Consider the following 16,431-nt stretch of genomic DNA (forward strand, 5'->3'; position numbering starts at 1 on the left):
CTCTCTCTCTCTCTCTCACACACACACACACACACACACATTCAAATTCAAATTCAAATTGCTTTATGTGCATGGATGTCACAACAACAACATTGCCAAAGTAACAAGAGTCAATGAAACAAAATAACATTATTGGAGGATTGATATTCATTAATTATGTATAGTATATCTATGTATTATATGTATTGTGTGTGTGTGTGTCTAAGTCATTCATTGTCCCTCGGGTTGTGGCATGTTGGTACATATTTGGCAGCGAGATATGCCCTGTCTCCTTCTTCCAGGAGTATTTTTTAATTTTGAGAGGTCATGAACTTGTTAAAGTAAATGTTCCTTATTTTATTGAATGTTTTACATTGTTATTTCTCTCTCTCTCTCTCTCTCTCTCTCTCCTCTCTCTCTCTCTCTCTCTCTCTCAGAAGTATTTATCACCCATCACTTATGTGCAGTACACTTATTTATCTATATATCACTTATGTGAAACACTACACCCGCGTACCAATGTGCAGTATTATTTATATTTGTATATATTTTTAATTCATCTCTCTTTTATCTTCCTTTTCTGTCTCATTTTATTATGTAGTGTAATTGGAACTAGAGCTCAAAGAAGTCAAATTTCACTGTCTTCAGTGTTGCCATCTGCTGTGTTGCTGTGCATGTGACAATAAAACCTCTTTAATCTTGAATCTTCAACTAAACAGTGGTGGAATGTAACTAAAACAATACTGTAGTTATGAATAAATTAGAGGTACTTTTGCTTTAAGTATTTCCATTTTATGCTTCTTTCTTTTTCACTTCTACTCAACTACATTTGATGCTTCAGAAACCCTGAACCAGAAGTGATCTAGGAAAGACTGCCTTTGCTGTTAGTGTAGCAATGTCATGGCGTAATCTGCAATCTCACCTAAAAATCATATGTACTTTCTTATAATTTCCTCCATGTTATTTCAAGAACCTTCTCAGTAATCTTTCTCTGCCTGCTTGTGGCTGCTGTCACTGAGCCTGCACATTGTATATTGTCTAATTTCTGTTTTATTAATGTGTTTTTCCATCTTTGTTACTTTCCTTGTGATTTCATTTTACTGTAAACAGGGCATTGTTGATGATTGTTAAAAGAGCATATGCTAAGCCAACCTACCCTGTATAAATAAACATTAAATACAATAAATAAACATTTCGGAGGGAAATATTGTACATTTTGCTACATTTATTTGACAGCCACTCAAATATAACTCAACCAACTACAACAGTAAAATGCAACTTGTACATGAATCCATCAGTAATAATAATTCAATAATATGCTAATACTCACAAGGGCTATTATTTTTCTGAATTGAGTACCTTTATTTTTGATACTTTAGGTAAGTGTATTTCTTTAATAATGCTTACATACTTTTACTTAAAGTACCTGTCCACTCAAAATTGTGTTTTGTTTATTGTTTCTTCACTGAGTGTTTGAGCGACTATCACAATACATCATATGTTATAAGATAATTGCGTGTTTTGTATGAACAATCTGAATCCGCAGAGTAGTTACATTACAGTGTAAAATAAAGGTAGTGAAATAAAATAATGTTCTCCAGTTATACACCATGCTTTTATGCTGAAGCAAAAGCGTACATTTCCTGTCACAGACTTATTCTCTCTGGGTTGCTTGACGAGTAATTAAAGGACCATTGCTATTTAATTTGCTCTACGTATGCTCCAGACTCAACATTACAGGTGTGAAGGCTTCAACTATTTGGGCATGTTTAAGACAACAAAAATTATGTTCAATATCAAACATGATCAACAAACTGAAAAATGACATCATTTCAAAATGTGCCTGCAAAATATTGTCCTATGAGAAATGTCTACTTAGAATACATAAAGAGATCATTTTACTTCCCTTTCACTTGCAGACTTATATTAGCTATTGCATATAGTTATTTCTAAAACGTTTGAGTCATTACTTTATTCATTGTAACTGCAGACTATTGTGCCTGGAAAGCTCATTCAGTATGAGTGAAAAAAAGGTTAAAAGATAGACCAATATTCAGACAGCTCATATGATAATAGAGCCAAACCATTAAGCAGTAAGTCACTGTCAAAATACTAATGGAGAATATAGGCTACTGTTATAAAAATAAAAATAAAAAAAGATTCATCTGTAATAAAACCACTGAATATCTTTTAAAATAGCGATAAAGGGCTACAGTACTCACATTAAAAGGGAAAAGTCTAATTTCACAGTAATAACCCTTTCTTCCACAAAGACCTCAATATTCATCTTTTCTGAGTGTTTAATGCAACAATGATATTTTAACCATTACTCAACACTGTCAACACCTTGCAGAACTTTGTCAGCATTTCAACACTTCAATGTAAATACAACACAGCACATCATATGTGCACATAAAAACGGTAATGCAGAGATAGCATTAAAATGTTTCCTGTAATAGAGTTTCTCATTCTTTTTCCATGTTTGAAACAGGATTTTTTTATTAAAAAGCATAAAGATGAATGATGTGAAAATGTTAGTAAGTTGTTTGAGAATAAAATCTGGTAGTCTAGAATAATTTAAAAACTTTTCCACCTTGCATACTGGGACACTTCACACACCACACGGTTTTGTTTTTGTTTTTTTTAATTGAAACTTTATTTATCATAAGACATTCCATTTAATCAGAGTCCAAATTACAATAAAATAGTCCAAATTACAATCAAAAATAAATAAAGGCAATTCTATATGTTTAAAATATGATTATAACAATTGATTGTAGGTTGAATTAATGTAATGTGGGACACCTAAGCTCAAATGCATCTATCTCCTCTTCTAACAAATGCTAATGAATAGAACTGCTGGGGTGTCATGTTATTGAAATCGCACATGTGATGCCATAGATTGGGGCCGGGCAATCTTGAAATGTCAGTAACATTTCAAGAATTTAGGTGGATGGATGGATGGATAGATAGATAGATAGATAGATAGATAGATAGATAGATAGATAGATAGAGTACTTCAATAATCCCAAAGGGAAATTAAAGTGTTACAGCAGCCACTCGACATAGATTAAAATATAAAAACAATGAGGTAGGTAAAAGAAACATAGACAATTAAAGGCTAAATTATATACAATAGCTAAATAGACTTAACTCAAATATAAAAAATAAATAGGATAACTACAAATAGAATATAGACTAGAGATATAACAATAATTGATTAGTCTAAGTAATTTAATGTTAAGGATTATTGTTACTGTACATTCATTGTATGAATTAAGGTGATTTAGACCTTTCAGCATAGATTTTTCAGCCTCACAATGAGTGTCCCACTTTTTAGCCTGAACTGTCCCACTTTAGGAAAGGCTCATAACCTGGGACAATTTTGCACAAGAAACACTTTTATATTTGCCATTCCTTCTCCAAATGTGATATCTTCATTCTCTTATATGATATGATTAGAAAACACCCTAGGGATTTCAGAATGGTATTGGGCGGGGATAAAATTATTGGCTTCATATCGAAATATATTGCTGAAGTGCCAATTGAAAAAACTGTTCCACATTACTCTAATTCACCGTACATAATATGTTCTTTTTGTTTTGAAATCATTGAGAAAATAATGGTAATTTCTTTGAAAACAACATTTGTGAATAAAAAACGTACCCATTATGATCATAACATTAAAATAAAAATAAATTTTACACACCACCACACACTTAAAGCTGATTTATGGTAGGTCGCTTGACACTTTTGATAAGTGTCTATCAACAGAAATTAAACAGTCGCACGACGTTTTTAATTCAAATTAATAATTAATAAGATTTCAGTCGTCTCCATGGTAACCAGGCGCTATCATCCAGTCGGTTTGTTTAGTTACATACTAAACTAGTTTAGGGACTAATTAAACATGGACGTTACAGGTTATCTAAGGCTACAGACCAAAATATCAATAAGGAAGTTCAGCGAAAACTACAACCTACATGGCGACGTTAGCAACACTACCCAATTACACTGCGCGACAAAATATGACGGTGTCCGCGACATAACAAAATTCTCCAGTTGCGCTACTTGAAAGTGTCGAGCTGAACTTTTTTTTTCTGTCGATAGTACATCAGTTTTGTCGAGCGGCACTTATCAAAAGTGTCGAGCGACCTACCATAAATCAAACTTTTAACCTGAGCTATCTTTGAGGACGCGTTATACAGTTTCAACGGGCACCTGGCAGTTAATCAGACAGTATTTTCCATATTGTAAGAGAACATCAACCACTCTCCAGACTGTAAAGTCCGTTTCCATGGCAACGTGGACCCAAGTTCCAAACAGTCAACGCTTTGCACACAACAGTTTTTCTCCGCGTCCAAAATGTATTCAGAGTAAGTAAGAGACTATTTAATGTAGTTAAATAACAACTTTTGTGTAATTGCTGCGTTTTAAAGTTTTTCCTGAGACTAATTAGCGCCGTCATCTAACCACTCGTTGAGCTAAACTTGAGGCTTGCTAGACAAATTGACGGCAGCCAGCTAGCTAAGCTAAGTTACCGTTAATGTCAACGTTCATGAAGTAACAGTTAACCTAACAGCTAATGGCGATGCTCGCTCGTACAAGGTAATGCCAGAGAATTTGACATTGTGCTGGGTTTTGTTTCCATTTCCACTAGACCTTCTCCAGTTCTCATGAGTAACGATCTCCAACCGACAAAGTCTGGCAAGTACAACCGTTCATATTAACTTAGTTTAGTTGGTTCTTTCACGCTGGGAAGATGCTGCTACTTTGACCCCTACATTGGTCAAAATATTACGTTACAGGTGTTTTTCATATAAAGCAATAATTACAAATTGCATATTTTTCTTTCTTCACCTTGTGTGTGTGTGTGTGTGTGTGTCTGTGTTTTAACATTACAGGTATGAAAACAGGGTACCATGGCATAAATGGCCAGATCTCCCAGATCCCAGGACTTTCCCCAACTGTCAGCTCTGTTTGTGAGGAGAGGGCCCGTGGGAGGAGAGGAGGAGTCCTAGACAGTGATTCTGACTATATCAAGCTTGCAAAACAAGGAGGACACAAGGGTAGAGCCATCCTGTTTGCCTTGTGCCTACACATATCCATCTGGCTCGATTATGCCTTTTGCCTACATTTATTTTTGTCTTTTTTATTCATCCTTGTTGAACAGGACTCCTGTGGCATGAGGAGTCATTTACTTCTCAACCTATTTCCTACAAACCTCCAAACTGGTTCTGCACCTCATCAGAAGACAACAGCGGACCCAGGTACTTGTAACATGTGACATATTAGGATATACACTGAGTAGTTGCCACAGTTTATGATTAAAATACTTCCACCTCTATTACTAACATCTGCTGCTGCAAGTATTATTACTTGCTTCTTGTACTGCTAATATTCTACCACTGCCAGTACTGCTACTTGAAAGGACAAGTTCACAATTTTTCAAGTCTGTCTTAAAAACAGTTAGTTGCCCAAATGAACATTGAAACAGGTTTTTGTTGCCATAATCATTGCCCCTGTTCATACAGACCATTAGAAGATTCCTTCATAATGCACTTACAATTGAAGTGATGGTGGATAAAATCCACAGTCCTCCAGCTGTGCAAAAATGTATTAAAAAGTTTATCTGAAGCTAATATGAAGCTTCAAATCAAGATATCTTTTTAGTGCCAAAGTCCCTCTTTAATACTTCCACTGCAGCTCAACAGGGAAACACTGTCCAAGGAAATACAAAGAGGGATATTTATGCTAAAAAAGACTGTAAATGTGGCAGATATCCACTTGATATGACTAGGTCAGACTGCTGAAACATCATATAAGCTTCAGATAATCTTTTAAATGCATTTTTGCACAAAATGACTGTTGACACACTGTGGATTTTGGCCCCCATCACTTACATTGAAAGCGCATTTGAAGGGGATCTTTTAACAGCCAGTATGAACAGGAGGAATGATTACAGCGAGGAAAACCTCTTTCAGTGTTCATATGGTCACCTGACTGTTGTTTTATGACAGACTTGAAATTGAAGCACCTGTAACAAGCTTTCAAAGTCCTGTGAAATAAATAGAAAAAATAAACAGTAATAACCCGCTATTATAACAGAAAGATTTCTCTTCATTTTCTTCATTATGTATTCCAGCTATCAGTAGGTGACGGATACATTTCATATCTCTATATTGTGTTTTTCCATCAGCCTAATTACCATCGAAAAGAAGAAAAGCCCTGGAGCTTTTCAGCACATGGAACCACCTTTTGGGACTGACAATATGTCAGCTTGGGAGAGGGATGATAGCAGCAATGGCGAAGAGAAGGTAAACAGAGAATTGCCAGGACATTTAGAAAGTAATTTAGCCACATGAGCCATCACAGTATCAATTTATTGTATATTCTGTGCTGCTTTACACTGTTCTGACCCTTTTTTTTAAAAGAAAAAAGTTGTTAGTGAAACTGCAGTGTTACACACTTCATTCATTTGTTACTTGTTCTGGAAAACCTACTTTGTGCTTAAGGTCCATGTTTCTCAATGATTAACTGTAAAAGTAATAGGATACTGCCAAATTCTATGAAAAAAGAGATTATGATTATGTTACCCTGGTTTTTATTAATATTCACAAAATAACCACCACACACTGTAACTTTGTGTTCTGCAGAACAACAATGTTCATAACAACCAGATGGAGAATTTGCAGTCACCCAGTCATCATGAGACCAGCAAATTCAAGAGGATGTAAGTTGCTGTCTACACAAGATGGCGCTGTTGTTTTGTATCATGTTCAGTGAAGGTGGCTGGTGTCTCAGAACGCCACCTTTTACAACTCTCAGCAAAAGAGAGCATAAAATAGAATGTATTCACAGACTAATGATCTTAATGATCTTATTCAATCGGCCTATATCAGCCATTTTTAATTGAAAGTAAGTGAATGAAAGGAAAACATGCTTTTAGGAGTCATTACTGTAAAGCAGTTGTATCAATACAAAACATACTTAACCTAAACTATAATTATTGTAAGTTTTCATGTGCAATTTAGTTAAATATGCATATAAATGTTATTAAAACGGTACTTAAGTGGCCTATTTATGTGATGTTTGGCATGTTGACTATGAGCAATTTCATAGTCTACAGGTGTTTTGTCAGATTGTTTGGGTTTCAACATTATATAATTTCATTAATATTTCAGTAATAGCAAGTCTGAAACAACATTTCAACATTAGTGTATTTCAGTGGGAAGTTTTAGTACATTCTAGTCTCCATGTTGTGGTGACTTAGCAGAAATGCTCATGGGCAGGCTGCAGTCAGGTCAAAGGAAACAGCACACAGAGTAATGGTCTCTGGATGTTCACCTGACTGTTTGCTTTGGCTCACAGCTTGTCGGTATCAGTGCTGTGTGTTCCCTGTAGCTTTGGGAAAATGTCAATGACTTGTCAAGAACCGAAAATAATCTCTTATACAACACTGCGGAGACAAGAACATAAAGACTATGATCATACAGCGTGTATGGTTATGACACGGATGTTATGATATTGTGAGTACACAAAGGATCCATTGCAAAAAAGTTATTTAAGTCCTAAAGTCATATTTGTTAAAACAAGCAAAACAAAGGGCAGATGGGGTGAAATGATTTCACCTGTTTCCGGAACAAATCATCTCGTTTACAGTTATAGTCTTGCTGGAAGATATTAACTTGAGAGCTAATAGAACAGAGTCTAGAAATGTCCCAAAACAAGAGTGACTTACTGAGTAAAAAAATAATTATTGCTTTGTTTAAAGAAAAACAATTATTGTAGGCAGAGTTGGTGCTTCGTTACAAGAAGAGGACAAAACTGACAAATGTAAAGAACAGTTGATGTCCCTGTGCTCTTCATTGGTAGAATCATTTGATGATGAGTTGCCAGATTTTGTCTCGGTATACAGTGTTAGGCTCATATTCAGTTAATCTGAAAGGCAATACGTGGTGATGACAAAACATTATATAACATTTGTAACTACAAAAGCAGCATTGTTTGATCCCAAAAACTGTGTTTCTGTTACATTTGTGCGCAGAGTATTTGACAAGAAACCAGCTCCCGTCGACATGTCGAAGCTGTTGAGTTTTGGTTACGCAGATGACAACAAACCAACAGTCGACACTTTTGTGTCAAGTAAGTGGCACACTGTTTCTGAATGCACTTTGAGTTACTACCAGGTAATTAGATAAATCATTTCTTTTACTGCTTTTTCATTATGCTTTCAAAATCCATGTCTAGTATAATAAAAGGGAATGAAGCTAAGCTGGTGAGCAGTGTGTGGATTTTATGTGACTTAATAAATGAAAGTCCATTATGAAATGAAAGGTTTCAGCCATTAAAAATGTATGATGCTTCTTGACGATGCCATGTAGGGATGAAAAATATTGCATTATTATGTATTATATATCATTATATATTATTAATGAATGTTGTGATAGTGATGACGTGAATGTGTTTTCTATGTCAACAGATTAGAAGACTGCCAGTGATTGGGACAAGGATGCACCATTTTAAATGTTTCCAACAGGATTAGCTGTCATCCTCTTTTCTGACAACAATTTACTTGTATCCAGTCATGCTGAGCCACATCAAATGTTACTGAGTTTCACTTTTGTTGTCATTTCAGATGTGTTCCTCAAGTGTGAAACTGTTTCACTGAATTAAAGTTAGGACCTTTTATATTTATTGTGTCTGTTAGCGGTGCCACGTTAACTGTATTTCTTAAATAAGGAAGACACAAGTTGAGTCCTGTGTTAAGTTTTTTGCTGTGTCTGTAACTCTGTAAAAGGTAGTTTATTGTAAGGAATGTTTGATAATTCAAATAAATTCAAAGTGATTCAACATTTATCTTATCATTAATCTTTTTTACTTTCGACTTTATACCAAAATTGGTATTTGCTCTCACAGACTGAAATTTGAATGTAAATAATTTGTTACATAATATAGTAAGCAAATACGTAAATGTTGCCCCATTTTCTGGGACACAATAGAAACGTAATATTGCTCAAATGACAAAATGCATAATTTGATTTAGTTGATTTTTGCAGGACTCTTGTACACTGATGCGCATTTCTGTTGATTGTTCATTATGTTGGCTCTGTTTTAACATGCCAGCGTTAGAGGTAATTTCTGTTCTTTGGAAATGCTGTATTTCATAACGTTAGGTAGACACAGCAGCTCATGTTATGGAAAGGTTAACTCATAAACAGCAGTTTACGTCATATCAGTTCTATTGGTTGCCGCCGGTATGGTCTGCTTTATGAATGTTTACAGACGCTGTGGAATTGGGACAATCATTTCCTATTTGATTGATCTTGCTCTGTTTATTTAGGCTGGGGGATGTTTTTGTGAGAGCGAAGACTCCTCTTTCTTGGACCAATCAGTGGCAAGGTCAGAGGTCACCACTATATCAGCTCTGCAGTGAGACATAACTCTTATTCGAAAAACAGCTGCATTTAGAATTTGAAGAATTTACAGAAGAACAGACTTTACAACTTGATTTCACTTTGTCTCCTGCAATCATGGCACCAATTCTACTGAACTGTATGGGGAATGATCACAAAGATTATATCAAGTAAGTATTTTGGAACCTTTCTCTTCAAAAAAGCCTCTTTCTTCGACATAATTATCATCATTGTGCTTGATAGTTCATTCAGAGCATTTACTTAGTACACATTTAGGGCTCACTTTAGCCTTCAGTCCATGTTTTAATATGCTGCACTAAATTGCTCTTAGACAACCAGTCCAAGTGAAAAATCCCTACTTGGATACCATGGAGGAAGATATTCTCTACCACTTCAGCTTGAGCACCAAGACTCACAACCTCCCAGAAATGTTTGGAGATATTAAGGTTTGTGAAATAAAACCAGATTAAAGAAACACAATAACTCATACAAATGCTAGAAACCAGAATATAATTCTCTTTCTTTCTCTTTGTTTCCTGTAGTTTGTGTGTGTTGGTGGCAGCGCGAATCGAATGAAGGCCTTTGCCCAGTTCATCCACCAGGAGCTGGAACTGCCAGGAAACCCAGAGGAAATCAGAGATATCTGTGAGGGAACTGATCGCTACTGCATGTACAAAGTGGGACCAGTGCTCTCTATAAGTGTAAGTATTCCATAACCAGTTTGAACAGAACAATGACAAGTACTTCAAATATTACATTACTGGTGTAAAGATTAGTCCTTTCCTCTTGTTTGAAAATAATTTGTATCCTGATCTTGTTTCCATCTCAGCATGGTATGGGTGTTCCCTCAATCTCCATCATGCTGCATGAGCTCATCAAACTGCTGCACCATGCCCAATGCCGTGATGTGGTCCTGTTTCGCCTGGGAACATCTGGTGGAGTTGGTAAGAACATTTTTCCTGTTTTGAAAGTGATGGAAAACCATATTTTCACAAACCAATAATTATGTTGTAAAGAAGAAATCACTCCCTGTTTTTTCTGTCTTTTTTTCTGTGCGTGTTCTTCTTCTGAAAAGTACTATTTTAAGATTTGTGACAAACATGAATATATGATGTATACATACAGTATCTAGAATACATCTCATGTTAACGTCTGCTTGATGCTGAATGTCAATAAAAAATAAATTACAAAAAAGAAAGTGATGGAAAACTTCTCCAAATGGTGCTTTCCTTGAATGACTCCTCTATCCTCACTAATAGTTTTAAAATTTCTATCTGCCGTGGCCTCCAGGTCTGGCTCCAGGGACGGTGGTGATCACGGATAAAGCGGTGGACTACGCCTTCCAGCCCCAGTTTGAGCAGGTGGTTCTGGGTAAAGTTATCACCCGCAGCACTGAGCTGGACGAAGGGGTGGCCAAAGAGCTTCTGCAGTACTCCTCCGAGCTGCAAAACTTTCCAACAGTGATCGGAAACACCATGTGCACCCATGATTTCTATGAAGGTATGAACAGCATCTCATGCTCAGGTTGTTTGTTACACCTACAGTACTGGCAAGAACTTCAACAGATTAAATCCATTGGTCAGTTAGTGAAACGTCCTGTGCTGTGCTCTCTCTAGGTCAAGGCCGACTTGATGGCGCTCTGTGCTCCTTCTCTCATGAAGAAAAACTGGAGTATCTAAGGAAAGCTTATGAAGCTGGAGTGAGGAATATTGAAATGGAGTCCACTGTCTTTGCTGCTATGTGCCGTGTGTGTGGCCTCAAAGGTATTTTTTTTTATGTTATATAATGCAGAATATTCTGTATAGTGCTGCAGCTCATTAATGGTTTTGCAACCTATTGAAGTCCATATTTATGATTAAAGATACATTTTGGAGAGTAAATGTCTACTTCATTTTATTAGTTACTTATATATTAGTCATTAAAGATAAAAGTTGTAGAAAATAGTGTGTGTCTTACTTCTACTGACTCACCTGACTTTGATCCAATGACTTTCAACATGAAGAACAAGGACATTTCAAACACAATACTAAATGACTGTTATTCTCTTTTTTACCCCACAGCGGCTGTGATCTGTGTAGCATTGCTGAACCGCTTTGATGGAGACCAGATCACATCTCCTCATGATGTTCTGGTGGAGTACCAGCAGAGACCTCAGGTCCTGGTGTCCTACTTTATCAAGAAACGCCTGGGACAGATTGTCTGAGACCTCAACACCTATTATTGCAACCCCAGACCTCCCAAATGAGTGTATATAGCTTTGACTGATATGTGTATATACTGTACTTAACATGTTGATATGTGCATTAGACACTTATTTAAAAGTTAAGATTTGTAGGATTTCTTTGATGAAACTAAAATATTATGTATGTTGCACATGTATATGTAAGTATGTATTGTATATTTTACTATTTAATAGTTTGCAACCTATGTATGGTAATAATAATTTTCTAAATAATGTGTTCTGTATGTTGATTTTAATATTTGACTTTTCAACCTCTGGTAGTTTGTCTGTCAACAGTGAGGAACTATTGATTATGTTTTTTTCGTTGTCCAAGTGCAGAACTTCTAGATAATAATCAAGCTAACAGATATAGAGAATATTTCCTAACATCCTAAGGGGATGTTTGTAGGATTAAGAAACCCACTAAATATTTGAATGATTGGAATAAAAGTCAAGTTCCATAACATGTTAGGAAATGTGCACTAGTAGTGAAGGTTTGCAATCTGTTTAGTGACTTTTAGTTTTTCCTGTTGTTAGATGAGAGGCACATACAAATCCTTTCCTTTATGATACATAAAGATGGAATGGACCATCTCACAATGTATTTCAGTGATGAATGTGTTATTAAATACTCAGAGATGTACATTATATTTAGTGGTTTCTGTCATACAAGCTTGTTTATGCAATGTAAACCTCACATAAGAAGTCAATAAATATTGATCAGTGTGAAGAGGGGTCATTTTCATTTGTTGGAGGTACATGTTTATCATCAATCAGAGACACTGTACGATACCTATTGCTCATGAAGTGCTGTAGAGTATAAAACCTAAAATAAAAAATAATAATAGTGATCGTACTGTGTCATTTGGTGGTCAATACTGTAGCTGAAAAAGTACCTTGTCAGTCAGACTCGCTGTTGTAACTGTCCAGCTGTGAATCTGACAGTTACACATTCAGCTCAGTAAAAAAGTATTATTTATAATTCATATAATGCTCAACGCCAGAACAAGGCTCACTTGGACTTGACAGTGTGATCCCCAGCAACACCTCAGTCAGAATTTGAGTATGGATTTGGTGTCTCGTCGAGGGGGTTTGGGGGGCTTGATAACAGACAGAACCTCTTTGGCGTACTGGCTGTGTTGCAGACCAGCCTCCCGCAGAGCCTGCTCGACCCGCAATCTTGGATCAGACACAATCTGGAAAACAGATGTTAAAAAAACATCCACAGTAAATAATACATTTCCTGCTGTTTCACACTATGCCTCACATCTAAAGGTTACAATTGTTTGATTTTATGTTTTACTACAGGTCATACTTGAAACAAGATTAATCATTAATCCTTCATGGTTTGGTTTTGGGGAAGAACATTTTCACAGTTTGACAATCATTAGTCATTGCCTGTAATACAATAACCAAATACTAACCTGTTCTCCACAGCAATGACAACATTTCCCCCCCCCCCACACACACAAGACTCTCAGTACACTGATTGACTAAGTGGCCTTGAGATAGATCAAGGCTGTGTAAAGGTCTCTATGATGAGGACAAACATTGTTTGACTAGCCAGTTGGCTTGCATAATTTATACCATTGCACGGGTCACCGGTCATTCTCACCCACAATCATGGGCATAGATTTGGGTATGGATGGTAAGGACATGTCCCTACCATTATCAAGGTGTTGCTGGATTGTCCCTTCCAATATTTTTACCAATCTCAAACAATCCGCTTTAACTCCACGTATTGTTAATGGTAAGATCTCTGCAGAGTTGCCAGGTTTGTGTGTTTTCTGCAAAAAAAGTGTGCTATTATGATAAAGAGTGATATGGTGGATATGGGGGGCGGCTGTGGCTCATTAGATAGAGCCGATCATCCACTAATTGGAAGATCAGTGGTTCGATCCCCAGTTCCTGCAGTCTGCATGTCGAAGTGTCCTTGGGCAAGACACTGAACCCCGAATTGCTCCAGAAGGCTGTGCCATCGGTGTGTGAGTGTGTGTGAATGATTAGAAACTCCTCCTGATGAGCAGGCACCTTGCATGGCAGCCTTTGCCATCAGCATATGAATATGTGCATATGTGGGTGAATGTGGCATGTAGTGTAAAGCACTTTGAATGGTTGGAAGACTAGAATGGCGCTATATAAATGCAGTCCATTTACCATACTCGACATAATGATCTGGCAACCCTCAACTTCAAGCTGTACGCATTGTTGACTAGCTGCAGCCCGGCAGCAGCAGCAGTAGTGGAGTCAGTGAGGCTGAAGATCTGAAGTGTTTACAATTTATAATTTAAATGTTCCAAATGTCACAGAATTTAAAATGACTTCGCTGTACAAAACTAAGATCATTTGATATTATATTTAATTTCAGGCGTTAGGTGTTAGGAGCTAATTTGTGACTGTTGCTCAGACATGCTGTTTCATTAAACAACTTTATTACTGCAGCACAGAGACGTACAGACAGGTGAGCTGCAGTCTCTCACGTGAGCTGTGATGTCACAGAGACACACAAACAGGTGAGCTGCAGGAGTTGAATGAAAAATAATACAAATAGAAGTTCTAGATGATTTAAAGAGAGGTTTCAGCATCACTGTGTCATGAAACTCTTGAGTTTGGTCACCCAAACCTATGTTACCTACAGGTTTCTATACATTTATTGTATTGTAATATTTACTGTGACAGTCTATGATATGTTATTTTTAAATATTAATCTTGGTCTCAGGTTTATAGTTAAGTAGTCTATTAATAAAATAACATGTAACAGTGAAAAAAATCATGATCCAAGTCTGGTTTCAGGCAGCAAATACAGAGTCAGACTCTTTATGTGTGTCCGTGTGTGCGCACATGTGCCTATGTAAGGGAAAAGAGTAATAGAGTGCAAGTACACATACACAATTATTTTGGCAGTCCAACAAATGTCAAACAAATGTCCCTGCCAAAGTAAAAACCAAATTTCTGCTCTTGCTCAAGATAAAACAAAACATAAACAACTGGATTTAATCAAGGAATCTTGAGAAAGAGGCCTTGTAGGCTCTAAATATCTAGAGCATAGATAAGGAGTTTGGGGTAAATGACCATGCAGCTGCAGAGGTTTTGTAATCACACAAACAAAAGTTAAAGGTGCTTGGAGGGTAGATGTTATCATGCCTCACCTGTGTGTCTGTGTATGTGTTTATACTGTAGAGGGGCTTTTGGAGCTCAAACTCTTTTATATTCAAGTGTCGACTCCTCCAAGCCTCTGTATCTGCCATCATCCTCTCAGGGTCTCCCTCTGCCACTACCCCAACCTAAGATAATAGGGAAAAACATGTAATGTAGTGATAACATACAATTGTTTTCTTACTTGCTGCCAAAGGGTGGCAGTGATGCCTCAACTCAGATAAGGCTGAGTCCAGGTTTTCCCTTGTGGGTCATTTCAACTGACAGAGAAAATCAGTGTGGTTAAAAGAGTGAAGAGCAGATAATGATCCACCTGCTTTCTGAGAGCGTCCAGACGATTCTGCCTCTCTTCTTCTTCTCTCAGCTGCTCAGCCTCCCTTGCCTCTCTCTCCTCTATGCGCCGCTGCAACAAATCTGCCCGAAACCGCACCCTAAGGGGAGCACAGAGGGTGAGGACATCAGACCTAAACAGCCTTTCTCTTCCTCTTCCGATGCCACGACCAACATTACCAATCGCTCCTGACACAGCAGGCCTCCGGGCTGTGGAGGGTTTTATGGAGCTGCCAGTGTGCAGCTCCCTCTCCCATCATGTGTTTTTATCTCCTCAGACCTCACGATTCTCATTCCTGCCAGAGTTCATTCTCACAGCCGAAATCAACAACATTATCTGGTATTAACACCAGTCCCTGTGAGGGTCTGAAGAGCGCAGAGAAATGCTATGCTAAACCATGCCAAACAGGAGATGTTTGAGTGCTTGGGGTGCCCTCCAAAGCCTGCCTTGCACACTGCTGGTTTGTGTCAGTTGGGTGTGGTTTCCACTTCATTGCAATTTGCAGGCTCTGTGTGGCAAGTAAACAAAATACCACATGTATCAACAGCATCATGAAATGTGTAGACTAATGAACACGCATTTCACATGGCTTGAATCCAAATCAAATTAAATTAAATTAAATTAAAAGCTGAAAAGATTAAATTAATGTTTACTACAGTAGCCCGATCTGCTGCTGCCGCGTGGTTACCGACCGATAGATTCAGCATTATACCTGCCATTTTATATGCCGCCTGCACTCCAAATAACCAGGTTTTCCTACCCTCGCTGCCACCTTACAAGTGGCACGCCAACACGGCCAAATTGAGTGCAGTCTCTGTTGCACCTATAACCACACCCAACAGTGATGTCACAATGTACCAACACACCCTGGAGTACACTTTGACATCACTGCAGCAAGTTAGACAAATGGAAGTCAGCACAAACAAGATTTCTAGCTGATGTTAAGTTGCTCTTTAAGTGCACATGTCGAGTAAATCAGGAGTCATAAAATACAGATGTTAAAGGGTAGGTTCACAATTTTTCAAGTCTGTCTTAAAACAACAGTCAGGTGCCCATATGAACACTGAAAGAGGTTTTCCTCACTGTAATCATTCCCCCTGTTCATGCTGGCTGTTAAAAGATCCCCTTCAAATGTGCTTTCAATGTAAGGTGAAAGGTAAAATTCACCCTCAGATACATTGTTTTACATCATCAGTCTGTGATGTTTGATGCAATTCAGGAACTATTTTGAGGCAAGATGCGGTATTTCATCACTCTCCCTTACTCTTGTGTATGTCTATTTCAGTTAAAGGGGTATTCCAGAAAATTTGTGTTGCACTTCCATAAAG

At 37.3% G+C, this 16,431-nt stretch overlaps 3 protein-coding genes across 7 annotated transcripts in view; 2 read left to right on the top strand and 1 right to left on the bottom strand.

Annotated features, from left to right (window-relative positions):
• Positions 1-4,032: 4,032 nt before the first annotated feature.
• On the top strand, positions 4,033-8,832 carry LOC121906593 (uncharacterized protein C7orf57 homolog). The gene is made up of 8 exons (XM_042425520.1): positions 4,033-4,355; positions 4,640-4,686; positions 4,884-5,048; positions 5,153-5,249; positions 6,179-6,296; positions 6,636-6,712; positions 8,027-8,124; positions 8,462-8,832. The coding sequence occupies exons 1-8, from the start codon at positions 4,345-4,347 to the stop codon at positions 8,464-8,466; spliced, it is 618 nt and encodes a 205-aa protein (XP_042281454.1). The 5' UTR covers positions 4,033-4,344; the 3' UTR covers positions 8,467-8,832.
• Positions 8,833-8,930: 98 nt separating this feature from the next.
• On the top strand, positions 8,931-12,005 carry upp2 (uridine phosphorylase 2). Of its 2 annotated transcripts, XM_042425519.1 has the most exons (8): positions 8,931-9,411; positions 9,556-9,565; positions 9,727-9,841; positions 9,938-10,096; positions 10,225-10,339; positions 10,686-10,895; positions 11,012-11,158; positions 11,456-12,005. In XM_042425519.1, exons 3-8 carry the CDS (start codon positions 9,764-9,766, stop codon positions 11,596-11,598), a joined length of 852 nt encoding a protein of 283 aa, XP_042281453.1. In that variant the 5' UTR covers positions 8,931-9,411; positions 9,556-9,565; positions 9,727-9,763; the 3' UTR covers positions 11,599-12,005. The 2 variants fall into 2 exon arrangements, with proteins under 2 accessions (XP_042281453.1, XP_042281452.1); XM_042425518.1 differs by having other exon boundaries at positions 8,931-9,565.
• Positions 10,266-16,431, bottom strand: part of LOC121906590 (coiled-coil domain-containing protein 148-like) — a 31,659-nt gene continuing 25,493 nt past the window's right edge. For 3 of the 4 annotated variants that reach the window (XM_042425516.1, XM_042425514.1, XM_042425517.1), the window contains 3 exons: positions 15,086-15,203; positions 14,766-14,900; positions 12,632-12,812 (listed from right to left, as the gene is read on the bottom strand). In XM_042425516.1, the coding sequence (XP_042281450.1) occupies positions 12,669-12,812; positions 14,766-14,900; positions 15,086-15,203 (397 nt within the window). In that variant the 3' untranslated portion in view covers positions 12,632-12,668. Of the gene's footprint in view, positions 10,355-12,631; positions 12,813-14,765; positions 14,901-15,085; positions 15,204-16,431 lie in introns of those variants that run through there. The other variant, XM_042425515.1, reaches the window with a different exon arrangement.

Source organism: Thunnus maccoyii, chromosome 11 (assembly GCF_910596095.1).
Source record: "Thunnus maccoyii chromosome 11, fThuMac1.1, whole genome shotgun sequence".
In the NCBI taxonomy this organism is placed as follows: Eukaryota; Metazoa; Chordata; class Actinopteri; order Scombriformes; family Scombridae; genus Thunnus; species Thunnus maccoyii.